Source organism: Cupressus sempervirens, chromosome 3 (genome assembly GCF_028749045.1).
Source record: "Cupressus sempervirens isolate cs-2001-9-10 chromosome 3, ASM2874904v1, whole genome shotgun sequence".
NCBI lineage: Eukaryota > Viridiplantae > Streptophyta > Pinopsida > Cupressales > Cupressaceae > Cupressus > Cupressus sempervirens.
In genome coordinates this window covers 385,179,049-385,206,918 of record NC_143120.1, presented here as the reverse complement: position 1 = coordinate 385,206,918, position 27,870 = coordinate 385,179,049, and the positions used below count along the sequence as shown (strand labels likewise).

Here is a 27,870-nt window from a genome sequence, read left to right as displayed (position 1 = left end):
CTGCAACAGCTTTTTGACACTCTGCAGCAAATAGCACTCGCTTGGGAATGGAGAGGGAGAGGGCTCGAGATGTTTATGTTGTTTCTCATAGATCTCAAGTTGAGGATAGATCCCGAGATGGTGATAGATATAGAGCTGGAGATCGAGTTCGAGTTGAGGATCGAGGCAGGTTAGCAAACAGAGCTAAAGGCATATTGGCACATATGATAGGCCACAAAGGCCCATGTTTCTGAGACCTGAGGTGGATGCGCTTAGTGTTGAGCCTAAGACCACTCCCTTTTTGATATACTGGTGCCACAATTTACAGAGTGAAATGCTTTACTGGAGTCAATAAAGCAACATCTGAATTTTGACAAGTTACTAACGCAGAAGCAGGAGCATTTCAGAGTGAGGCTGACACCTGAGAGACAAAGACCTTGACAAACTAATCTAAGAGAGGTTGCTAGTAAGATGAAGCTAGACCACTTTGATGGTAGCGGGACAGTTACAACTTGAGCTTGGATCCATAAGCAAGACACATATTTTGCTTTGCGTCCTATGTTTGACGTGGATGCTATCACATTTAGAGTGCTACATTTGGATGGAACTGCCCATGATTGGTGGTACCATGGGTTAGTTTCCTTGCGGCATGACCAGATCACTTCCTATCAGGACTTCGTGGATCATTTGATCAAGAGGTTTGATAGGAAGGATCCAAAGATGTACTTGAGAGAGTTGCTCAACTAAGGCAATCGGCTGGGTTAAAGAGATATATTAGTGAGTTTCAGAGACTCTTAGGTATGGTCTATGACATATCAAAGCATAGGCCAATGATGTTATTTAAGGAGGGACGTATAGAGCCACTTCGTGGATAGGTGAAGTTATTGGACCCATCTTTGTTACAAGAGGTGATAAGAAAGGCATAGGACTTAGAGCCGTCTTCTCGAAGCAAGGTTGCTTCAAAAAAAATTGTTCCCCTACCTGTTGTTGAGGAGAAGGGAAGCCAACGAGGAAGTTTGATGATACATCTAGAGAGGACCTTAGCAAGAGACAGCTTTGCTTTTTGTACAAAGGGCCTTTCTATAAAGATCATACTTGTGCTTTGAGGCCAAAGGCAGTAGCAAATCGTCGCATGTGGGTTTATACGGATATTGTTGAAGGAGAGTCCTCAAAGCAGCATGAGGTTGAGGATGGGGACTGTCATAGTGGCAGTAGAGTATATATTGTGATGAGTGTTTAGAGTTTGATATTTGACTCACATGTTCAAGATTTGCATCGGGTGCAGAGTTCATCTATGCCTATGTTGGATTTTTTGCAAGATGATTGGGTAGGTACAGTGAAGGAGAGTGTGCTAAGATCCCCTATGGTCTTGTATTCTAGTGATGCCATGTCTTCTACATCACCAACGCAAGTGTTGGGTGTTATGTTACAGGACATGTTATTGGGTTTTATGATTTTACTAGCATGCAATTGATTCGGTGATGTCAAGGATGTCACATGCTTCATATTGGATCTTGGTGGAGGTTTTAATGTGATGCTTGATTGCTTGAGGAAAAGCAATCTCAAGGAGGGAGGATTGTAATGTCCCTATTTTTTGGCAAGCTTCTGTAGATAATCGAGTCAGCACATTATAGCGAACCTCATGAGCTGACAGGATGATTTGGGGGTCTCAGTAGTAGACTTACTATTTTTAGTAAGTTGAATTTGGATAGTTGCGATTTTTGGCAGTGCAGATGGTCGCACTTGCAGTTAGTTGTCATCTGCACCGGATGAGGCTATTTATTGAGTGAACTCATATTTATTGATTAATTGGTATAGTTTAAATCAGTGTTACGGGACTTGCCGAGTCATGCCAGGACTCTGCGAGTCTGAGGCAGAGTCCATGTTTCCGAGGCAATCTGCCTCTGGACTCGGACTCGGCCGAGTCCTGGCAGAGTCCACGTGGACTCGCCGAGTCCTGGGCGAGTCCAATGCCCAGGACTCTGATTTTTTTTTTTTTTTTTTTTTTTTTTAAATAAATTTTTTTTTAAAAGATAGAGATTTCCGGAAGATGTTTTTTACAATGTATATGAATTCTGAAAATGATGTGGCATGTCAAGAATCTATTAAGGATTGAATCATAAATCTTAAATCTTCAACTTTATATTATGTTATTCAATTTTTTCCTTCAAAAGTTCGTTATTATATTTGTATGATTTTTCGAGTCCTTGCCGAGTCCTGGCCGAGTCCGGTCGCCGAGTCCAAGTCCGAGTCGGATTTTGACTTTCCGAGTCAGAGGCGAGTCCGAGTCCCGTAACACTGGTTTAAATTATTATAAAGGCACTTTATTATGATATGTTATAAAGTGATGTTGTGTTGGTGAAGCTTCTTAATTGAAGTCGCATTTGGGAAACTTTGTGCCAACAGGGGTAATAAATATGAGCTCATTGTAATGGAACCGCATCCGATTACCCAATTATCTATTTGACTTTTGTTGTCTTTGTGGCATTTTCTGAGTTTGTGGATTCTTGTGCCCTTGATGAGGTATATGGGTTTTGCATTTGCGTTTTCGGAGATTGACTAGCATCTTCTATTACTATACTTACGGTTTGGAAGATATATGTTTGTTGAAGTTTATAGTAATCAATTTTGCAAATTGGGTGTCTTCTTTCTATTTATGTTGTTGCTTGAATACATTGAAAAATTGGTGGCACAATTCAATGAGAACTTGCACTGCTCTGGCTGCAACAATCAGGTGCCTAAACTATTGCCATTTAATTGTATTTGTTAAGCAAATAATACATCTATGATATCAATCGTAACTGTGATTTGCGTTGTGAATTTGATCTGGGTTGGAGGGTTGTTACATCATAAGACAATGACTGGGATTAATCATGGGCTCCGATCTCATTTAGAAGGTTTACATTCATCAAAGGAGGGTCAACATTCAGTCTTTGGGCCTGCATTACATCCACATGAGCATTGCGAATGTTGTTGGAGATCAATGAGCGAACATTCAGAGATTAGGGCATGATTTCTTCCTGATAAATTATTAAACACTGCAACACGAGGCTGAGTGAATTGGTGAGGGGTTTCAGTTTGAGTAAATTCACCTCTGTCAACTGCAGATAGCTAACATTAGCAGCAGGGTGTTTGGAGTGAGCAGAGATTATCACTAGATTGAAATTCAATCAACACGTTCCTATTTTACATACACTTGTCATTTGCTAAACAGACAATAAAGACTAAGGTACTTGCAGTTTTTGAGTTCTTTGCCAATCAGTTTGGACACTGTTACCATTTCCCTGGTAAATTTTCAGAATTTTGAACTGTTAGGAAAGGGGTTCAAACTCATATATATCTACATCTGTTGCACATTAATTAGGAGTGGAAAAAACAAGTTCTGTAATTCTGGTTAGGTTTTGTGTAGATGTCTATTATTTAATGAAATAAATTTCCATAGTGTTCATTCCTGAATTACCAGCTAGTAAATATTTGGCAATGTCATTTCTTTCCTACATTTTTTCCTTTGGTTCAAAGGAAAAAACATTAAAACCCCATAAAGAAACTATTTTACCACTAATGGTCAGAGAGAGTTTTCCCTAGGCTTCATCATAGTGGTAGCAAGGTTTGTTGGCAAACAGTTTCACGAAATGTCAAACATAACGAAGTGAAGCACGTTGCAATTTGGCATTTGTCAGTCATATAGCCAGCTGGGGTTGTTACAGCGGTATCAAAGCGGTTTCTTGCCAACTTGCAAGAATTGTTCTCAGTTGACAATTTTCTTAGTGCGTTGTAATAGTTGTATTCAATGTTTGATTTAGTATTCTACTAGTCAGTATCCTGGGAGATGATAGGAGATTTGTGTTGGCTATGCACTATAAGGGTAGAGGTTATACTTCCCCAGATAGGGATAGAGATTTTGAGATTCAGTTTGGTTTAGTGGACCGAGGTGTTGGTAGCCCAGGTGGTTTTGCTGGCACAAGATCCAAGGTAGATAGAGCTTTGGGCTTCATTTGGGACTAGGCTGCAAGATAGAAACAAATGGTAGGTGTTTGTAGAAACTTTCTAACACTCTACAGCAAATAGCACTCACTCGGGAATAGAATAGGGAGAGGGCTCGAGATGTTTTTGTTGGTTCTCATAGATCTCTAGTTGAGGATAGATCTCGAGATGGTGATAGATATAGAGATAGAGATCAGGTTCAAGTTGACGATCGAGGTAGGTTAGCTGACAGATCTACAAGACAAACTTGTACATATAATAGGTCACAGAGACCCATGTTACTGAAACTTGAGGTGGATGCACTCAGTGTTGAGCCTGAGACCACTCCTTTTGCTGATCAATTGGTGGCACACTTTGTGGAGTGAAATGCATTACCACAAGCGATAAAGCAGCATCTAAATTTTGCCAGCTTCCTAATGCAAAAGTGGGAGCATTCTAGAGTGAGGCTGAAACCTAAGAGATAGAGGCCTTGACAGACTGATCTGAAATAGGTTGCCAGTAAGATGACACTGGACCAATTTGATAGTAGTGGGAGAGTTACAGCTCGAGCTTGGATCCATAACCTCGAAAACGTATTTGGTTTTGTGTTTTGTCTCAAGTGGACGGTGAAAGTTTTGGAGTGCTACATTTGAATAGAGCTGCCCATGACTAGCGGTCCCATGGGTTAGTTTCCTTGCAGCATGACCAAATCACTCCTATCAGAGTTCATGGACCATTTGATCGAGAGGTTTGTTAGGAAGGATCCAGAGGTGTACTTCTGAGAGTTGGCTCAGCTGAGGCAGTTTGTTGTATAAGAGGGATATGTCAGTGAGTCTCAGAGACTCTTAGTTATGGTCTACGACATATCAGAGCACAAATGAATGATGTTATTTATGGAGGGACTGATTGAGCCACTCCGTGGATAGGTGAAGTCATTGGCCCCATCTTTGTTACAAGAAGCAATGACGAAGGCATAAGAATTAGACTCATTTTCTCAAAGTAAAGTTGCTTCGAAATCTTGTGTTCCTCCGCTTGTTCATGAGGATCCCCGGCATATTGTTGAGGAAAAGGGGAAGTCAACATGGAAGTTTGATGATACATCTAGAGAGGACCTTACGAGGAGACAACTTTGCTTTTGGTACAAAGGGCATTTCTCTAAAGGTCATACTTGTTCTTTGAGGCCAAAGGCAGTAGCGAATCGTGACATGTGGGTTTATACTAATATTGTTGAAGGAGAGTTGTCACAACAACCTTAGGATGAGGATGGAGATGGTCATAATGGTAGTAGAGTATATATTGTGATAAGTGTTTAGAGTGATATTTGACTCGCATGTTTGGGATTTTCATTGGGTGCAGAGTGTGTTTGTACCTAAGTTGGATTGTTTGAGGGATGGTTGGGTAGGAACAGTGAAGGAGAGTGTGTTGAGATCTGCTATGGACTTGTCTTCTATTGATGTCCTGACTTCTACATCATCAGCACAAGTGTTGGGTGCTATAGTTTAGGTCATGTTATTGGTTCTGATGATGTTACTAGCATCTAGTTGGTACAGTGATGTCAGGTGTCACATGCATCATATGGGATCCTAGTGGACGTTTCAATGTGATGCATGATTGCTTGAGGACAAACAAATTTCGGGGAGGTAGGACTATAATGTCCCCATTTTTTGGCGAGCTTCTGCAGATGACTAAAGCAATTCATTATAGCCATCCTCATGTGCTGAAAAGATAATTTCGGGGTCTCAGTGGACTTACCATTTTTAGTAAGTCAAATCCAGCAGTTGCCATATTTGATAATGTAAATGGTGGCCCTGGCAATTGGTCGTCATCTGCATCAGATGAGGCTAGTTATTGCATAAGTGCATATTTATTAATTAAATGGTAAAGTTTATATTATTATAAAGGCACTTTATTATCATATCTTCTAAAGTGATGATGTGTTGGTGAAGCTTCTTAAGTGAAGTCACATTTGGGAAACTTTGCACCAATGGAGGCAATAAATATGAGCTCATTTTGATGGAACGACATCTGATTATCTATTTATCTATTTGCCTTTTTTTGTATCTATGACATCTTCTAAGTTTGTGGATTCTTTTGCCCTTGCTGACGTATATGGGTTTTGCATTTGCATTTCCGGAGATATTCAGCTTGAAAAACTTCACCATTGTCAACTACAAATGGGTAACTCGCCATGCGCAGAAGATAGGGCACCATAGAAGTCCACATTGGATTTCGTTTTGGGGTCTGTGAAGGCCTACAACTGTGTGGATTAAGCCATCATTGAGAGTAGGGTGTTTGGAGTGAGCAGAAATTGGTGTCAATGCTGGGGGATATCACTGGATTGAAATTCAATAGACGAGTTCCTATTTTCCATACACTTGTAATTTGCTAAACAAATAATAAGACTAAGGTACTTGCAGTGTTTGAGTTCTTTGCCAATTGGTTTGTGCACAATTACCATTTCCCTTCGAAATTCTCAAACTTTCCAATTTTTACAAAAAAAGGTCAAACTCATATAGATTTGTATTTGTTGCACATTAGTTAGATGTGGAAAATACAAGTTCTATAATTCTGGTTAAGATTGGTGTAGAAGTATATTAATTAATGAAATAAATTTCCATTATCTTCATTCCAAAATTACCAACTAGTAAATATTTGGCATTGTCATTTCTTTCCGACATTTTCCCTTGGGTTCAAAAGTGGAAAAAACATTAAAACCCCATAAAGAAACTATTTTACCACTATTTGTCAGAGTTTTTCCTTGAATCCATCACAATGGTAGCAGGGTTCATTGAACAAGTGTTTGACGAAATGTCAAACATCCAGTCATTCATATAGCCAGCTGTGATTATTACAATGGTATCAGAGCGGTTTCCTACCAGCCTGTAGGAATTGGGCTCAATTGACAATTTGGTTAGTGTGTTGTCAAAGTTCCATTCAATATTTGATTTAAAATTCTGCTATTTAGTATCATGGGAGATGATAGGAGATTTGTGTTAGGTATGCACTATACCCGTAGAGGTCATACTTCCCCACATAGGGATGGAGAGACTGAGATTCAGTTTGGTTCAGTGAATGGAGGTGTTGGTAGTCTGGGTGATTTTGCTAGCACAGGTTCCGAGACAGATACAGAGGTTTGGGCTATATTAGGGACTTGGCTGCAAAACACAACCAAATGGCAAGTGTGCTACAGTAGCTTTTAGTGACTATGCAACGGATAGCATTCCCTCGGGAACGGAGTAGGCAAAGGGCTAGAGATGTTCATGTTGGTTCTCATAGATCTCGACTTGAGGATAGATCCCAAGATGGTGATAGTTATAGAGATGGAGATTGGATTCGAGTTGAGGATCGAGGCAAGTTAGCTAGCTGATAGAGCTAACAGGAAGACGAGCAAGTATGATAGGCTGCAAAGGCTAAGTTTCTGATACCCGAGGTAGATGCGCTTAGCGTTGAGCTTGAGACAACTCCTTTTGTTGATGAAGGGGTGACAAAGTTTGCGGAGTGAAATGCTTTACTGCATGCAATAAAGCAACATCTAATTTTGATAGGTTCCTGACGTAGAAGCGGGAGCATTCCAAAGTAAGGCCGACACCTAAGAGATAGAGGCCTCAATGGACTAATTTGAAAGATGTTGAAGTAAGATGACGCTAAACCACTTTGATAGTAGCGGGAGAGTTACAGCTCAAGCTTGGATCCATAAGCTCAACACGTATTTTGCTTTGTGTCCTATGTCTAAGGTGAATGCTATCAAGTCTGGAGTGCTACAATTGGAGGGAGGTGCCCATAACTGCTGGTACCATCGGTTAGTTTCCTTGTGGCATGACCATATCACTTCCTATCAAGACTTCGTGGATCATTTGATCAAGAGGTTTGATAGGAAGGATCCAAAGGTGTATTTTAGAGAGTTGGTTCAGCTGAGGTAGTCTAGTAGATCAGAGGGATATATCAGTGAGTTTCAGAGATTCTCAGTTATGGTCTACGACATATCAGAGTGCAGATGAATGATGTTATTTATGGAGGGACAGATTGAGCCACTCAATGGATGGGTGACATCATTGGACCCATTTTTTGTTATTGATGCGAGGAGCAAGGCACAGGACTTAGAGTCATCTTCTCAAAGAAAGGTTTCTTCAAAAGCTTTTGTTCTTTCACCTATTGATGAGGAACCCCTGCCATTATTTAGGAAAAGGGGAAATCAACGAGTAAGTTTGATGATACGTCCAGAGAGGACCTTAGGAGGAGATAAATTTGCTTTTGGTGCAAAGGACCTTTCTCTAAAAGTCATACTTGTGCTTTGAGGCTGAAGGTGGTAGCAAATCGTGGCATGTGGGTTTATACTCATATTGTTGAAGGAGAACCCTCAAAGCAGCCTAAGGATGAGGATGGGGATGATCATAGTGGCAGTAGAGTTTATACTTGTATCAGTGTTTAGAGTCTGATATTTCACTCACATGTTTAGGATTTGCATTGGGTGCAGAGTTCACCTATGCCTGAGTCGGATTGTTTGCAGGATGATTAGGTAGATACAGTGAAGGAGAGTGTGTTGAGATCTCCTATGGACTTGTCTTCTAGTGGTGTCATGACTTCTACATCATCAGCACATGTGTTGGGTGTTATGTTGCAAGTCATGTTATTGGTTATGACGATGTTACTGGCATGCAGTTGGTTCATTGATGTCAGTGATGCAACATGCTTCATATGGAACACTGGTAAAGGTTTGAATATGATGCCTAATTCCTTGAGGACAAGCAATCTTGGGGAGCAAGGATTGTAATGTCCCCATTTTCTAGTGAGCTTTTGTAGATGATCGAGTTAGTTTATTATAGCGACCCTCATTAGTTGACAGGATGATTTGGAATTCTCAATGGTGGACTTACTGTGTTTAGAAAGTTGAATTCAGGTAGTTGCCATATTTGGCAGTGCAAATGGTGGCATTGGCAGTTGGTCGTCATTACATCAGATGAGGCTATTTATTGCGTGAGCTCATATTTATTAATTAATTTCTATTGTTTATATTATTATAATGGCACTTTATTATTATATGTTACAGAGTTATGTTGTGTTGGTGAAGCTTCTTAAGTGAAGTACCATTTGGGAAATTTTGTGCCAATGGGGATAATAAATATGAGCATTTTCTGAGTTTGTGGATTCTTGTGCCCTTGTTGAGGTATATGGGTTTTGCATTTGCATTTCCGGAGATTGACTGGCATCTTCCATGACTGTACTTACTGTGGCTTGGAAGACATATGTTTGCTGAAGTTATTAGTAATCAGTTTTGCAAATTGGGAGTCTTCTTTCTGTTTATGCTGTTGCCTGAAGACATTGAAGAATTGGTGGCACGATTCAGTGAGAATTTGCATTGTTCTGGCTACAACAATCAGGTGCCTAAACCATTGTCATTTAATTGTATATGCTGGGCGAATAATACCTCTGTGATATCAATCCTACCTTTGATTTATTTGCTGTGAATTCAATCTGGGTTGGAGGACTGCTGTCACATCATAAGGCAGCAATTGGGATTATTCCTTGGTTGCGATCTCATTCAGAAGACTTACATTCATCAAAGGAGGGTGGGCATTCAACTATTGGACCTACGTTTGATCCACAAGAGGGCTGCAATTTTTGTTGGATCCAGCAATCAGACATTCAGTGGTTAAGGCACGGTTCTTGCTGAAAAATCATTAAATGCTGCAATAGGAGGCTGGGCGAATAGGTGAGGAGTTTCAGCTTGAGTAAATTCACCACTGTCAACTGCAGATAGGTAACTAGCCGCGGGCAGGAGATAGGGCACCATAGACGGCCAGATTGGGTATTGTTTTGGGGTCTTTGAAGGCCTACGGCTATGTGGATTAAGCGAACATTGACAGCAGGGCATTTGGAGTAAGCAGAAATTGGCGTCAATGCTAGGAGCTATTCACTGGATTGAAATTCAATAAACAGCAGGGATATAGGGCACCATAGACAGCCATATTGGTTATTGTTTTGGGGTCTGTAAAGGCTACGGCTATGTGGATTAAGCCAACATTGACAGCAGAGTGTTTGGAGTAAGCAGAAATTGGCTTCAATGCTGGGAGCTATTCGCTGGATTGAAATTCAATAAACAGGTTCCTATTTTACATCCACTTGTAATTTGCTAAACAAACAATAAAGACTAAGGTACTTTCACTGTTTGAGTTCCTAGCCAATCAGTTTGTGCAAGGTTAACATTTCCCTTGGAAAAATTTCAGAATTTTGAACTATTACTAAAGGAGGTCAAACTCATATATATCTGTATCCGCTGCACATTAATTAGAAGTGGAAAATACAAGTTCTGTAATTTTGGTTAAGATTGGTGTAGAAGTCTATTATTTAATGAAATAAATCTCCATTATGTACATTCCAGAATTACCAGCTAGTATATATTTGGCATTATCATTTCTTTCCTACATTTTTTTCTTGGGTTCAAAATTGGAACAAACATTAAAATCCCATAAAGAAACTATTTTACCACTATTGGTCAGAGAGCTTTTCCTAGGCTTCATCACAGTTGTAGCAGGATTGGTTGACAAGTGTTTGATGAAATGTATTGGTCGGCTGTGCTTATTACACCTTGGCCAAATCCGTATTGGCTTTCAGCCCTCAGCTCGGATCCATGCAACTCCCCCCCTGCTCATGCCCCTTTAAACCCGTGATCTCCGCATAGGGGAGTCAAACTACAAAACACACCTTAACCTGGCTCGCAACATCATTGATATTTGGCAATGGAGCAAGTTTATTTTGGCTCACAGGCAATATTCTACAACCCAGGACTCGAGGCCTCCCAAAATCACAATATTCACAGAGCCGCCCAACATGGATCAAGTAAAAGCAAACGAATCAGGATCTGCGGATCCACACAACTCAAACTTCAATGCAGCCCAAAGGCTTCCACTAGGAGGATCAAATGGTCCTTACACAAATCCAAGCTCCTCTTCAATGTGAAAGTACAATTCTCCCTGAATCGATCTGCTCTGATTCCATTTTGAATTTTTGTGCTCAAATACCATGGGAAACGATTTTCCATATCAATGATAGACACTCCATGATTCTCTCCCCAAGTACTTCATCTACTTGATAAAGAAGATCGTATCTTTTTTATTTCATGCATTCAAGAGAGGAAGATTAATCTTCCTTTATACCAACCAGATGTGTGTTTTCACCATAGTTCCAAGAATCACGGCGATTCACGCGATTCACGCGATTCGGCGATTCGATTCAAGCCAAACGATTTTTTGTGAATCGGTGAATCGAATCAGCGATGAAGGGTTTATGAAATAAGTTACTCACTAAATTTCAAGGGTTTTTTTAATTTTCCGATTCATGCCCGATTCGATTCCGATTCATGGCCGATTCACGATTTGATTCGGCCTTGCCGATTTCGATCCGATTCCGATTCTTGTTACTTTGGTTTTCACAAAGGGACAGAGCTCTTTAAAGTTGGGCCCTCAATAATTAAATATTAATATAATATAAAGTTAGCCCCCCCAACAATATAAATAACAATTATTATATTACTATATAGTATATAATAATAACATAGCAAGGCTAATCACAAGAATGCAAATTGAAATACTTTTCAACCAAGGCTTATATAAATTCTTTCTTCTAAAGAAAACAAAATCCCTAGTATCAATATATTGACTCAAAGATGACATCACAAACATCTAACCGAAAATATATCTACAAATGCTTCAGCCTAAAACTCAAGTCCAAAATTATATTTACTTTGCTTGAACAGGCAAATTTGCCAAACTGGTTTTCCCATGTCATTCAAAGGTCTGCAACTTGTGTCTGAACATTTCCTGAGATGTCTGCATAACCCCAGAAACTCCTCTGAAGTGATCACCAATTCAGGCTCTGTACTACCCTGAAATTCAACAAAATCATGTTACTAAGGCACTTTGGGTTTCTACTTGACTGAGGGCAACCACTTTGACGCCATTGTTACAGCTTCTATGATGTGAATTATGAATCAGGGAGTGGGGTGCATTGTACGGTTGTACCTATCCAAAAAGGGTGCAGACCTTCAAGTAGTTGAATTGATTCACTGTCTGTATTCTCAAATAAGACAAAAAGAAACAAATGAATATAGAACTTGGAATTCCATATCATGTCCTTACTTAAATCTCCTAATCCTGTATGCAAAAATTTCCTCTTATCGCATGACAAATCAATAAGCTGAACTTTCAGTCAGCAAAAAATAAACAGCAGATTTATTCCTTCACAATAAGGGCTGATGTTTGACAGGCCTCAAAGGGAAATCTAATACAACAAAATTGTAAATCATGGTGGTGATAAATATAATGATTTCGGATTTCTTGCCTTCCATCAAGAGAAGAAAGCTGGTAACTAAAAGTAATCCAGAAATTTAAGTTTTATTGCAAACTACAAAACATTCAAATCATAGGAAATTTAGAGTTCCACAGTGGCTCTAAGGTATTCATCAAAACATGAAAGACGATTATATCTTCCCCCATGCAACATACAAAATCTTGGGTTGTGAAAACACAATGCATCGCGCTACTTATTAGGCAGTGCAGTTACATTCATTTAAGGAATAAGAACAAGCATGGAGACACCAAGGCAAAAGTTTTGATATAATTGTAGACTAAACAGCCACGGACAAATATACATATTGAAAACTGCTATTTATGAGAAGCGCTCCAAAATCCCCACTAGTTATTTTCCTTTGCCTGAATTAAGCAAATATATATTCTAAATAAAATAGCTTCATTAGACTGTATAGTTGTAGGTACTTAAACAAATATCATTTATTACAGAAGCTATCAAATTTACCACAATCTATTCTGTAAATATCATAAATTTAGTATATACATATATACACTCAAAAGTTCAAAACAAGTTTTCTGTAAATATTCCCAGTAATCCAACACCACAGTGAATAAGTTCTTGGGTTAGTTTTGGTTTGTGTGTAGATTGAGTGGAATTTAGATTTAATCTAAAAAGGGGTTTTGAATCTTGATAGTAAAAAGTTAAAAACTAACAACAAAAGGTGAAGAACATACTTGCACAAGAAGACTGGGTGAAATGCATCACAGTCATTCCCTCCTTCCATAAGTTCTCTTCTCTTCTCAATCTCTTTTGTGTACTTCTCAGAAGAAAGAACTTGACAAGGACCTTGGATAGAACCCACCAGATTGTTGTCTCCATGGTTTGATTCGTAAACCTGAAATGTGAAAACACATCAAAACTATAAACCCCAAAAAGAAGAGAAAGTTGCCAGCATAATTTTAATGTATTGAATTGGCTTTGCTTTGGAAACAAGATGTCCATATGCATGTCAATAACAGTGGATAGAATATAATACAAATCTGAGAGAAAGTTGGGTATTTTTACGTCTTTTTTTTTTAAATTCCATTGATGATGCAAAATGATTTGCTCAAAATATGTGTAACCGTGACAAAACAAAAAAAGTGGTTGACCTATGTTTCACAGGGTACCCAAAAAGCTTTGCACTGCGTGTTTGCAAGTCATTGGCAAGAGCTTGTGGTAATTTTCAAACCACTGACAATTTGAATTATCTAATCACCCTATTTTCAGAGACAGCAATCATTTTCAAATCACCTGATTGCTAATGACCCGGGAAATTTAACTAGAAAAAGGATTGTGAACTTATTCACTATGACCAATAACATTAGAATAGTTTTGACAGCCACTGGAGCTTTGTCGGTCAAGTGACTTGCAAGAAAAGATATCATTGTCAGTTTCCCTTGCAGGGACATCAATACAATGGGGAACCATGTACAAAAAATGTTTCCAGAAATGGCTTAAGACTACCCACTGGTTTACCTTGTATGATCTCTAGAACAGCACTGTATTGTTGTCAACTAGAATCCATACTATGCTCAGCTTGAGGAGTTAATTATGGTTCTGAAGCATATTTCGTAGATTTTAAACTAAATTACCAATTTCTCTCCAGCAACCCTCAATGTCTGCTTCGATTCTGTACAAAGTCTTGCCCTTATCAAATTTGCTCCAAATTCATGTGCATAGCCTCAAATTAGCTGCAAGAATTCTGTCAGAGGAACCTGGGCAGAATCTGGAGTAAACTTGGAAGAATTTGCTGCCAAGCAGCCGAACACAGGCAGAATTTGGTCTTTAAAAAAATATTAATTTTTAAAAGTGTTTTATGACTAATTTGGCTATTTGACTCTCCAACCCTAAAAGAGACCTCTAAAAAGGCTAAAAAGGATGGTTTATATGTCATTTGTGCATTTGTGAATGAAAAAAGCTTGCCTATATTCAAAATCTAAATTGACAATTAGAGAGGAATCTCTTTAAAAAAGCTATGATATCTTTGAATCTAGGGCTTAAAAATTAAATCTTAACTTTTGATCTGGCTTGATAAGAAATCTTCTATACAAAATAAAAATTCTGATTACAGCACTTATTTTCTAAGATTCCTTTCATTCTCAAACTGCCTCCTTGATCTGGAAACATGTTCCATGCATGTGACCTGTAATGTTCCGTTTTCCCTTCTTTCACAACCCTACTATTAATTAGTTACCAGAGATGCTAATAGAGGTGACCATACGTTAGTGTTGATGGTAGAACCTATTGTACGGTGGCAATATGATACTATTATTAAGGGTCATACGATATGGGAGCATGACCGTACGGTGTTGGTAATGGAGCACAGATGATGTACGGTGAAGGGGACGAGTGAATGCAAGCCTGTGAGGCCGTACAGTATTAGGATGGGCCGTATACAATGGGTCATATGGTGTTACTACGAAATGACTGTGTGCCAATCCAGAGTCTATATGTTCATGTAGTTGTACAAAAGAAGACATGGGGGTACTGGAAGTGAGTTTGAACAATACAACCATGAACAAGATGAAATCCAAATAATGAAAATTGAACGCAGGTATATTCAATTAATATTCGTAGATAGATAGTGCTCCGATTTGCCAAATCCGAGCAAAGTGTTATAGGCGACGGAATAGGGTGAAGGTTTAATCCCACTGAAACCAGACAAACCAAATAGGGAAGGTCTTTCACTTCCAAAATGGAAAACAACAGAGAACTCTAACAGGAATTCACAGTACATAGAAAATAATCCAAAATGCATACCTAAAGACTACCTACAAGCCATGCCTAAATACCCGTCAGGGAAAACTTTCCAAGGGTGTACAAAGATAGCCGATGGCAACACAAAGTATGGAAACAAAACAAAAATGGGTCTGACATATATTAAATCAATCGACCCATTAACAATAGTTTGATTAATAATCTATTCTATGACGGAGATATTACAGTCATCCTGTTCCAAAATTTGCTTGTCCTTAAGCAAACGCAATGTCAGATGCTATAGAATATGCTCGCCTTCCCAAGTTGCGTCGTCCTGCAGTAAGTGTTTCCAACGTACCAAATATTCCTTCATCATTCGGTTCCATAGGGTCTTCTCATGTACTTCAATAATCTTTGTTGGTTCCAATATGAGCTTTCCTTCTTCATTGAGCGGCGGAAGGTTTGTAGCTACCTTGACATTCTGTCCCACAGCTTTCTTCAGGCAGGAAACGTGAAAAACGTTATGAATATGGCTTCCCTCTAGCAATTCCAACTCGTAGGCGACTTCAGCAATGCGGCACACTACATGATAAGGGCCCTAAAATCATGGCTTCAGTTTTTCTTTTCCCTTTCCTTTCAATGAGGATTGTTGGTATGGTTGGAGCCTGAAGTAGACTAAGTCTCCTACTTCAAAACTCCTCTCTATTTGATAACATATCATCATTATTTTATTCATTTCTATTTATATTTTTGTTCAACTGATTTGGCATTATTCCTCAAAAAAACATCATTGTTAACAACACTTTTATTTATGTAAGTCTTTGTACATCATTATGGCCGTCTATGCGACTGTTATAGAGGTTAGTGCTCTTTTCACTCATAGCCTACTCACATTCCCATGGCCTAGGGCTCATTGGTGGGACCTTCAGTTGTTTTCATCACGCTCTTTTGTTTCTCGACGGTTGCATTCCCGGAAGTTCCAAAGGGTTTGCTACCTTCGCTGCTCCCGCTTGATCTCCTCGTGTTGTCATCTCAATGCCAAAAAGGCTTGTGCAAACAGTCTGGGAAATTGATGCAACAATCGGTTGGTGGTGAGGCTTACATTCAGTGAGTCCCAAACAGTGTCCTCTAGAACTTCTTCCCGTGCAGCTTCTCTCTGGAAGAAGGTTTCAATACTCGAGAAGAACAAAATGTGGAAGTTCTCCATCAGTTCGTGCTCCCCTTCAAACAGTTTAGGAATTTCGTTTTTGTTCGCTCACGTTCTCCTCCAGAGGTATTCCCATTTACTCTATTTGTGGTATGTCATTGGTCGCGTCACTTTCCCTAGATTCGAAATGGCAACGATGCCAAATGTTTACCCTCGTGGGGTAACAGAGACTAATTGCGTACAGAAAGTAAAGTACTCAACATGAAATGTAAAGAAAGATAATAATATATTCATTCATTGATCACCCGTACACAAATGTACGCCATTACCAACATGTCTCAAATAAGGAAATGATGCATACATATAGAGTCTGAGGGGTCGCAAGGCGAATTGTCGCAACCTTGTAACTCCCTCAATTGTGCCAACCGTCTTACTACCCAATAACCCAACAACAGGTAGCTCGATTTTTCTGCCTCAATTTTTGAGCTAGCGGATCCAAAATCAGCCAACATATTTCTTTTGGGTTTAGCTCTCTTCTAGGTACCTCTAAATTTTTTCTAGGTCTTCCAATTTTTTGCCTCAAAGTACGTGGCTTTACAGAGTTTCACGCTTTTTCACTAAAAAACATGATATGGCATCTTTGACAAGTATTTTGCTTGACCGAAATCAGAAGATCAATGGTCACAATCATAGCATGTGGAAGCAGCAAATGCTAAGAAATCTTTGAATATCAAAATACTAATCAAATTGTTCTCAGTGTTACACAACATCCGACTATAGTTGGTACTAATCAAGACACATAATTAGAATAATCGAGAGGCGGTGACACTTCTCAAATTATCCATAGATGATGATCAGCTCCCTCAGATTCCATCCAACAAGATAGTTGCCGAGATATGGGAGTATCTCAAAAAAAATTATGACACTTATGCCAAAAGCAGGACCACCTTTCTCAAGAATAATTTCTATTGTCATCAATGAGCAAAAATAGCTCTAGGAACATCTAAATAGGATTCAAGAAATCTATGATAAGTTGCTTGTCATTGGACACAAGATGAAGGAAGAGGACATTGTGGTCATAACCCTCAAAAATATACATAAGTCCTACGAGCATTTTATCGAAACTCTCAACATCACTTCTATTGGTGTTGATCTAAAGTTGACAGATCTCTGCACACTTCTGCTTCGGCAAGATTGGTGAAATAAACAGTTCGGTAGCAATTCCATCTCCACCTCCGTAGAGAAAGCCTTTGTCGCTAAATCCTTTCAGAAGGATCAGGTAAAGTCTCATTCACAGCAGTCTTCTTAGTAGAAGTCCTCTGCTCTTGCAATAAAAGGCTCCAAGAAAAGGAACATTCAATGGAACTACTACCACAATTATGGTCACATGAAGGTTGAATGTCGGAAACACTTAGCCGCCTTTTCTAAGCAATTTGGTTAGTAGCCCAAAGTGAACGGTCCAGACCACGTTGAGTAGAGAAAATCTACCTTCTACGCCTTCATGGTTAAAAGTCCTGTAGATCATGTCAAGCCATATGCTTGGTACATTGATTCAGGTGCCTCTCATCATTTTACCCACTGCAAAGACTAGTTCGCTAACTACCATCCTTTTTCAGATTCAGTTATTTTTGGTGGAGGGGAAGAGTACATTGTTGTTGGCAAAGGCAACATTCAGATTCAATCTGCTGGGAGGAATCTCATTTTCCTCGTGTACTACGTTCCAATGATGGAATTAATTCTACTCTCAGTCAGTTAGTTGTTGTAATACTCTCCACAAATAGATGTCACATTAGTGCACCATCACTAATAGGGAGACTCAATCTGTTGTTGTAGTTGGCCTTGAGGATCATGGTATTTTCAAACTTGTTGATTCTGGTGACTCTCTGGACTTAGCTATGGCTGCTCGGAGGTCTTCTGTTAATTTACTTTGGCATCAGCAATATGGGCACTTAAATGTTCATTATCTCTCTCAGCTTGTTGGGGAAGAGCTTGTCCTTGGATTGCCAGAGATTCAAACTCCGCAGCTTAGAGGTTGTGATGCATGCCAACCTAGGAAGCAACATTGCACACCTTTCAAGAGTGGTGATTCATGGCAGACTTCTTAGGTACTTCAGCTTGTTCATGTCGATATTTGCAGCCCTATGGCCACTCCTAATTTTTGGGTCCAGGTATTTTTTGTTGTTTGTTGATGATTCTAGTAGAAAATTGTGGGTCTATTATCTTAAAAAAAATTCAGAAGCGTTTATTGTATTTCAAAAGTTTAAACCTCTAGGTGAAAAAGAGTCTGGGAGATCTATTATTGCTCTAAGGACAGATAGCGGGGAGCAATTTAATTCTAATGAATTCTCTAGCTTCTATGATATTCATGGCATCAAGCATCACTTAACCACACCCCACACACCACAACAAAATAGTATAGTTGAACGTCAAAACAAAGTAATCACTAAGATGGCTTGATCCATGCTCGAACACAGACATGTTCCCAAGAAGTTTAGGGCTGAAGTAGTTAACTCTACAATTTACCTTTTGAACCGGTCACCCACTGTGGCAATCAAAGGCAAGACTCTAGAAGAGGCTTGGTCAAGTCGCAAGCCCAAAATCAGTCACCTAAAGGTTTTTGGCGCTCTTGCCTATGTTTGGATCCCTGATATGTCACACACCAAGTTAGATGCTAGGAGTCAAAAGCTCATGCTTGTTGGATAAAGTAGTCTTCACAAAGCCTACCGCTTGATCGACACTAAAACATCCTGTCTCCTATACAATCATAATATAGTCTTTGATGAGCAATGAGGACCATGGAAGTTTCTCCTGTCCCTGATCCAGCAGATCAGCCTACGAAGGCTCGTAATTTGGGAGTTCGGTTTCCATTAGGTCCACCCAATAAGAGGCCTCTAGTTGCTCCAACAGCTCCAATAATTCCTATACAAACACCTCTAGCTTCTCCTGTAGGATCACCCAGATTTGCAGATGCTTCACCTAATTTTGATCCAGATTCTTCTAATGAGGTACCTGATCATAGAGCATCTCCTAATACTAATGTTGGTCCTTCTCTTCTCTGGCCTAAGCGGTGGGCTAAGACACTTGTTGATCTTCGAGATGATAAGCTCGTCAATGGGTGAATTGCTTGAGAAAAGAGCAAACCAACAGAGATAGTTAAACTTGCTCTCATGGGCGAATGCAAAGTGACAAGTAAGGCAAGTTGTGAAGCTATTTGGCTTCGTCAAATTCTTGGAGATATATAGTTGTCACCATCAAGACTGACCACTTTGTTTGTTGTTAATGAAAGCATTATCAAGTTAGCACAAATCCAGTCTTCCATGAATGAAACAAGCATGTGGATGTTCACTTTCACCACATACAGTAGCTAGTTGAAGACAATAGCCTTGCAATGTTCCTACATCGGATCAGACTATAGGTATTCTCACCAAGCCTCTTGATCTAGATAAGTTTCTTAAATTCAGAGGACAACCTAGTGGAGTGGATGGATTAACCATTAAAGGAGGCTATTACGATAATACATAGTTTCTATTTATATTTAATGGTTATCTATTGTAATCTATTTTAAATATTACAATCTTTCTAATATTTAGTTAGCTTTTAGTTAGCTATTAGTTATATGTTAGCTAGAATAGAATGTTTCTATTCTTGACGATCGTTTCCCAAGGAAACATCATTTATTCTTTTGTATAAATTGATCTATTGACCTCTGTTAATAACAAGCAAGTATTTTACCAATTAGTATTCCCTTAATAGGCATAACAAAACTTGGAAATATAAATACTTATGGTAAAGCAATTTCTGAGCTGATAGAACTATCTAAATTTATGGAGGACCTAAACATCAAGAATTACTGTAAGACATTGATGAAACTCAAATATGAGGTACAGTCTGAATATAAAATAATAGAACCCAAAAACAATTTGGAAAAAATCACAAGAGTTCGGCAAATCTTCTGCAACATCCTAAAGTATTAGAACCTCCTTTAGAAAAAGAAAGGAGAACAAATACTATGGTAAACCATTTCACTAGTTCAATGGACAACAAAAGGCTGCGGAAAGAGCTTTATATTGCAAGAGACAAACTTGGTCACTTGTCTCTGTTAAAAGATATTTTTATCAGCTCCCTGGAGGAAGTGGTCAATTGTTTGCATACCGTGGATCAATCACCTTCCAAGTTGATTCAAATAGAAATGGCTCCAGCAGTGACTTCCTTGGTTGAGCACATGTTTCTAAGTCAAAAAGACAAGGAGGTAAGACATTGTTACTCATTTCCTAAGTGAAATTACAAGTAGAGCTACTGAAGTACCCTATAAGGATGATAAAATGAAGGAGATCTTGCAATTGATTGTTGAAAGTTTTTATTGGTTAGGTGACACCAAAAGTGCTGCTCTCAAAAAGAGGACTATGGTTTTAGTGTCAATGACCAACGTGAGATCATATGTTATCATGATTGATCATGATTGTGATGATCTTACTGTAAAGATGTTTCATGATTTCATCATTACCTCGTTTCTACCAATGTGGATCATGACAAATTTATTGATGGTTACATGAGAATTATTATGGCTTCTATTATTGATGAAAGCACTGTTATTTTCCAGCCTATACTATCTTTGCTACTGGCTGTTCTAAAACAAAAACTGGTAACTTCTACAGCTGCTTATAAGTTGGTATACAATGTTTTCAGACAATCTGAAAGGAAGCTGAAACCTTGTTTGTTTGATGAATAGCTGGTGGAAAAAGATGACATGTCTCTAAGGTTTAATCATCATTTAATTAATATATTAAAAATAATAATTTGTATAATATATATAAATATATATGTATAATATATATATATATATATATATATATAATAAGAATATATATTTATATAACATGAATAAGTATATATAGGAATTGATGATTTACCAATAACAGTAATATATCTCAGATCCAATTAATCCAACTGAAGCTACATCTTTAACACTCCCTCTTAGCTAGGGAGGATTTATAGAACACACTATGCTCTCAAGCATATGGAGAGATATCATCTCAATATGATATTTTTTTTTTTTGGAATGGCATATCAACATATATCCATCAGCTTAGATGTTAACTTTCAATATAATCCGAAGTATGATTCAACAGCAAATGTCAATCATATGATGTTTGTCATACTTATATTCTTTTGGGATGTGCTCTAGCACCAAAACCTTGATGTCTATCAAAAGAACATGTTATATCCTATTAGGAAATGAGTTATCTGATTTCCGACACTCCAAGACAACAACTTAATGAAGTCAATCAGATAACTAGAAATCGATTTGTCATGAACTCTATCATGACAAGTATCATGATATCCAGCACTCTAGGACAACAACTTAATGAAGTCTGATCATGATACGTTCGTTATCATGACTTCCAGCACTCAAGGACAACAACTTAATGAAGTATGTCATGATGAGAGGTCTACCATTTATAAGATCATCACCTTACAATGGTTACCTCCTAGTTATATATTTCAATGAAAGATCGTCGCCTTTCATTACATATCGAATAGTAAAAACCATGAACCAAGTCAGAAGGTCATACAAAGGCTTTCACCTCAATTCTCTCTCAAGGAGAAGAATGCATTACACAGAATTTCTCTTTGAACTTTTCATAGAGAAGATATCATTCACAAAGGATTGCACCTCAAAATTCTCCCTCTGAAAAATGATCCTAGGTAAGTCAGGTCCAGTAGTTACTCCCTTAGAGGCTCTCTTCGCCCAAGGATTCTTATCAAACTCACTCTGAATCTGATATTGATCTTCCAATTTTCTAGTGATAAGTCAATACTTCCTCATGATGCACTCAAGAGTAGGCCCATCAAAATCATGCAGTCAGACACATGTATTTCTAGACTCCCTCTAAGCATCAATCTTCTAAGCTCCTGCGTTGCCTTCAAAGAAGTGTCATACTCCCTCTTAATGTAGAAGAATAGTCATAATCTCAATCATCAAAGATATTTGCTTCAAGAGCCTCACTTTATCTAGCCTGATCACAAATTCTTTTAAGCTACTGTCATAAGATTGAGTCTGCACAATATTTTGTAGCATGTTCAAGTACCTTTTCCTGCAAGAACATCCACAGACACAAATGAAAAGATCAAGGCATATAGCTCTTTATAGTATATACAGAAATGCAAATAAGAAAGAGAGAGATTATAGTGAGTAGATAAACGTAATACTCAAAGATAATGAATATGTATTTGTGTATCCTTAATACAAGTTTCTTTAAAGGTCCATCAAATAAATAAAAAATGTCTTCTTAGATTGTTTGTGAATGGAACATCTCCCCTCTAAAGATGGTTCAAGTGGTAATGGAGCATTGACTATTATTCCCCCCACAATGTAAAATTCCCACTCATTCTTATATTGTTAAACAATTTTGTATCAACCTTCTTTCTGTTTAATAGATCTCAGAACCTTAGCCTATTTGTGAAAGGAGCAACTTCATCAGATCATCTATCTCATATGATAATAGATATTTTCAAACATAAACATTATTGCTTGGAAAACTGACAAATTCTGTTTTAACATTATTGGCACATGACGTAGCTTTTATGTGCAATAAGACTTTGAGGTACTACTATCTCTTTCATTGTGCTTTTGTGATCTACAACTTCTCCACACAACGAACTTTCAAATTCCTTATAGGATGCTCTTACTTCAACATATGCCTATGTACCAAACTTTATTATTGGGTATCTCACATATAACTCCTTAATGTCTTCAAGGATCTTCTATTGTACCATCCAAAACTGTAAATTTTCCCAATGTTAGAGTATTGGACTGATTAATATAAGAGCATCGAATATAGTATTTTGACCATCAAATGCAGAGTGGTAGATCCTTCCATCTCCAATCCTTGAAAACTATTGGCAACCCCGTTATATTAATGTTTTCATAATTTAAAAAAATATCATCATTCCTAAATCCAACATTTTCAAACTCGCTGAAATATTTTCAATAAAATTAATTCTCATTTTGATGTAGATTCTGTCTTATTGTTTCTTGAAATTCACAGCCTCTATGATTATCAAATGACAGTCTCCATATTTATTTTCATAATCGATATTCCTGTCATAATAACATTCCACTTAGACTGCTACTAATCAGGACTGCTAAGAATCCTTTTAACCAATGCAAACAGTCTCTTAACAGCTTAATCATGGTTATCAAAGACATCAATGATAGCCTACCACTGTTATTCCATCAAAAATATTGATATGTTTTGATCTTATGGAGACCTTTATAACGATTGGTCAATTGTAATGATGTGTCCTCTTTCACAAACTTTCAGATCTTTGAAGGCTTTGCAACGTTTTCCACTGGAATGAAATCATCATGTTCAGAGTTATGATAGCATCTCTTTAAAGACTTCCCCTAATTCCTTTGAAGACATGAAGAAATGTGTGTCCATTGATTTGGATGCTTATGGAGCTTCCTATTGTTGATTCTTGAATATCTCGTGCCTTCATACCTTCAACTGATTTATCCCAAGATGAATATATATATATATATATGTTTTAGTGTGGTGGCCTGCAACAGTGTGTATCAATCAGAGTGTAACTGAATTGAAAATATAAGATATGTTGAGCGTCTTCATTATCTCTCTCTAATGTGATGGTTGGATGAATTGAATATCTTCCACTCCACATCACCTTTGGTATGAATATATTGCAATAAGGAATTTAACGCCTGTCCATCCAAACATCATTTTTCTTTATCAGTAGTAAAAGATATTTAGTAATATGTTTGACATTATGATGCAAGATAATTGTTAAATGATGCTTAATGTGGCTCACGGATTTTCAAGACAGTACTAATATTGCTTTGGGTATTGATCCACCAATCTCCTCTGGACTGAAAAGTTCTCAAACGCCTTCATATAAATTGTGGATCAGGAAGGAAAGTCGTGTTTATTAATAGTTGAATTCTTTCAAATACTAATCACACCCGTTCATATGTGTTTGGTGTTGTCCTCTATTCACTGGCTTCATATCATGCCTCTTCAAATAGTAATTGGCTGTTTGGATAATATATTTTCCCTTAACTGATATTTGTAGCGAACACTCTCGCCATACTTGTATGGGTCTAAATATCAATCTGTCATCATCTTTTGATTGTGTAATTCCTCCTTCCACTATACCAATGACCAAATCTATTTATTTTCTAATATTGTTTATATCATTCTAATTATATTACTCTCATAGTTTGGATAGCTGAAAAAAAAAATTCTTTTTATTCTGTTTTCTTCTCTAATCTCCTAATCATATCATTTTCATCATTAATATCTTCTCTAGGAATTCATGCTTGACTGAAAAAAGGCATCGACTGCAATTCTTAAGTATCGTATGATCTTTAATATAAATAATACATATATCTGTCTTCTTTATGTTCAATGCTAAGGATATATTCCAGCTTGCGTAGATACCTTTCCTTGTGTACTTTCTTTTGTTCGTTGAATTACTTCTCTTTGCATGCCCTCCATGTTTCAAATGATTCCTCCTATAATACCAATTCCGACTCTGTAGATATTACTAGCAATACTCACAAATTAATAAATTATATACTTACATACATATACTGGCATTAACACCCTGATTACAAGAGACATTTTCACAATCGCAAATCCTGAGCTTTTTTTTATGCTCCTCGTTGTTGACTGTTGATACTATCCTCTTCCTTCTCATTCATACTCTGATTGTGACTTTCAATCTTTCAATCTTTATCTCTTTCTAGTTGGAAATTAGATATATGGAAATGGGTGTTAAATATATCACTAATGCTTAGGGAGTGAGAAATGGACAAACTCTTAACATGAAAGAATATCCAATTGGTTCAATGCAATCACAAGTTGCAATAATGACATTCTTCAGAAATCTAAGGAAATACATAATCTGGGCCCATACAAATCCCAAAACTCCATAATATGTCAGTAGATATACATGGATATGTAAATCAATTGTAATATTGAATTGCCATGACAGACAAATTGCTGTAGAGCACACCAGGATTTCACCCACACATTATCCACAGTATTACTGGAGCATGACTACAGAAGTGAAATGACAACTTGAACCATTGAATGTTTTCAAAAAAAGCTATTAAAAGTTAATCATAGATTGAATGCATTCTCAAGATTGAGCTTGAAGAGGTATGTCCCATGCACAAATTCAAAGCTCTACTCCATTCCTTACTTTGAGAAGCCAATTCTAAATCCAATTAAACCCATTCAAATATTTTCCATTTGAAATAGGAAATACCAAAAAATGAGAGTGATGCTTACAAATATGTGACAACACTAAGATCTTTCACAGTCAACGCTTATACATCACTAGGAAGGGGGTCATTACAGAATTTGAAACGTACCACAACACTAATGTGCAAGGCTACACCACAATTAGAGAAGTAAATCCCAAGTTACTAAATCAGCATGAACCCCAACAATTCCTGGAACAGAATACACTGGAATTGGAATCAAACCAATTCAACTGCAGATCCAGATGGGGTATGAAAGTTTTAAGCCAGAATCATTTAGAATTGCACCCAGCCAATTCCAGGTGCATCAGGGTGATTCTAGGGTGTTTCCAGACAGCAACGTCATTTTTATCTGCAAATCCAGGTGGGGTATGAAAGTTTTAAGCCAGAATCATTTGGAATTGTACCCAGCCAATTCCAAGTGCATCAAGGTGATCCTGGGGTGTTTCCAGACAGCATACATCATTTTCAATACAATTTAACAAGTTTCCATTGACTTTTGACCATCAAAAAGTGGCCCTAAACCTTATACTGACATTTATAAGCAATACAAAACCAAAATAAAAACATATTTTGGCCCCTCCGACTATTCTATCCATCCTCAAATTCAAGCTAGTTTCTTCCATACCAAGTTCCAACCACACAAGCGTATGTCGTGTCCAATTTTTATTATTCTGTGATACGTTCTTCAATTTTTTAATCTTTTGTGATGTTATCATGATGTAAGAAAATAAACTATAATTGTAGCTCTAAAATCGCTATATTTTAAGCCTAAATTTTTCAAATGTAAACCAAAATTAACAATTCATACACATAACCTGTAAACTGCAGTCATGGAGATCTCATCTCTGGTGCATTATGTTGACCGATTAGTAAGAAGAGGCTTAGTTTACTGACCGTTTAACAAAACATATCAGAGATGTAGTTTTCTTACTAATTGTATAACACAATATATCAGAGATTTGTTCTCTACTGACCATTTAACAAAATGTATCAGAGATGTAGTTTTCTTACTAATTGTATAACACAATATATCAGAGATTTGTTCTCTACTGACCATTTAACAAAATGTATCAGATATGTGGTCTCCATGACTATTTGACAGCTTAGGGTTGCTCTGGCTTCTGTTTCATCTGATCTACCTACACTTGTCACAGTCTAATGTCAAAGATGGTAATGATCTTGTTCTTGATGAAGACCCATACGATATTGATTAGTGATTGTATTATTTTCATATTGAATGATATATAACTACAATGACATTCAATTACACAAATTGAGATAGAGTTACAATATTGCACTTATAATATTTCTTCTAGTTTTGACAGCATATGCAGATATGTGGTACATTGAGTTTAATTCCTGTTTTAAGGCTGCATTATGTATATATTTATGACCTCTGTATATTTTTTTTGTAAATACATAACAGGCCCATAAAAATGTCATGTTGGCAAACCATAATCACATATCTGTACCAAAACCTGCTTTTGATTCAGAAGCTTGAGTAATTCATCAAATATTTTGCATCCCTGAATATTTACTAGTATAGTCATAGATATCCTAAATATATCTATAAAAATATCGAGACACATTAGTCTTGATTTATTTTATTTTCTGAAAAAAGTATTAGTGATTCTATTCACTTAAAGTTATTTTATGGTTTTAGTTTTCCTTCCAAAATATATGCCATCTATGTTTTAGTGTTTGTGTACACAATATACCATGATGATCCATACCTTGCTACCTTTGTAGAATATTTATTGGCTTTAATGAAATGGAAAAACTTGTGGGAAAACTCACCTGTACTATGGCCCTGAATAATGGTGTTGTTTTGCCAATTTGGCAGCAATGTTTATTCACAGTGTTGGTCATAACCAATCTGTCCCCATATATAGTTTGTTTTTTTTCAAACATTTAGAGATTTGAACCCTCGAAGCAATGCCCTTTAATCAGTGTTTACGGTGGAGTCATAGACCTCTATAAAAGACAGGAGTCCGTTCCCCTCATCATTTCTATACCGAAAGCATCCATCTGCACACAACCTTGTCACGGAAAGGGATTGCCTTATTGATCCAAACCTCATTATAACATAATATAGTTTTCCTTATTTGCCTTTATCGATATGATAATTATATTCTAATAATTTATGCGAATTGAGTTGATTAGGAATGTATCACATCATTATTAAGATGACAATTACCCCTGGTATCAAGGATACATACTGTGACAAGATTTTGAGATGGCACCTCTCAAAACTTATGACCATACACAATCTCTATTATGGCAACCCACATGGATTTTCTGTGCACATTTTTTAGCTCTCCTCAATGAGACATATTGTGTAGTTCCATTTTAATTATGAAATCCTCCGCACAACTTGAATTGTAGTCATCCACACTTAATTTCCTTCTCAGTTTTCCAAGGATACCGATTCATCCCCCTGGGCAAT

General features: G+C 37.5%; 1 protein-coding gene across 3 annotated transcripts in view; it reads right to left on the bottom strand.

Annotated features, from left to right (window-relative positions):
- LOC149566621 (uncharacterized) overlaps positions 1-27,870 on the bottom strand; it is a 178,126-nt gene that overhangs the window by 26,754 nt on the left and 123,502 nt on the right. For 2 of the 3 annotated variants that reach the window (XM_089819924.1, XM_089819925.1), the window contains exon 6: positions 12,984-13,144. In XM_089819924.1, the coding sequence (XP_089676050.1) occupies positions 12,984-13,144 (161 nt within the window). Of the gene's footprint in view, positions 1-11,718; positions 11,825-11,960; positions 12,009-12,983; positions 13,145-27,870 lie in introns of those variants that run through there. The other variant, XM_089819926.1, reaches the window with a different exon arrangement.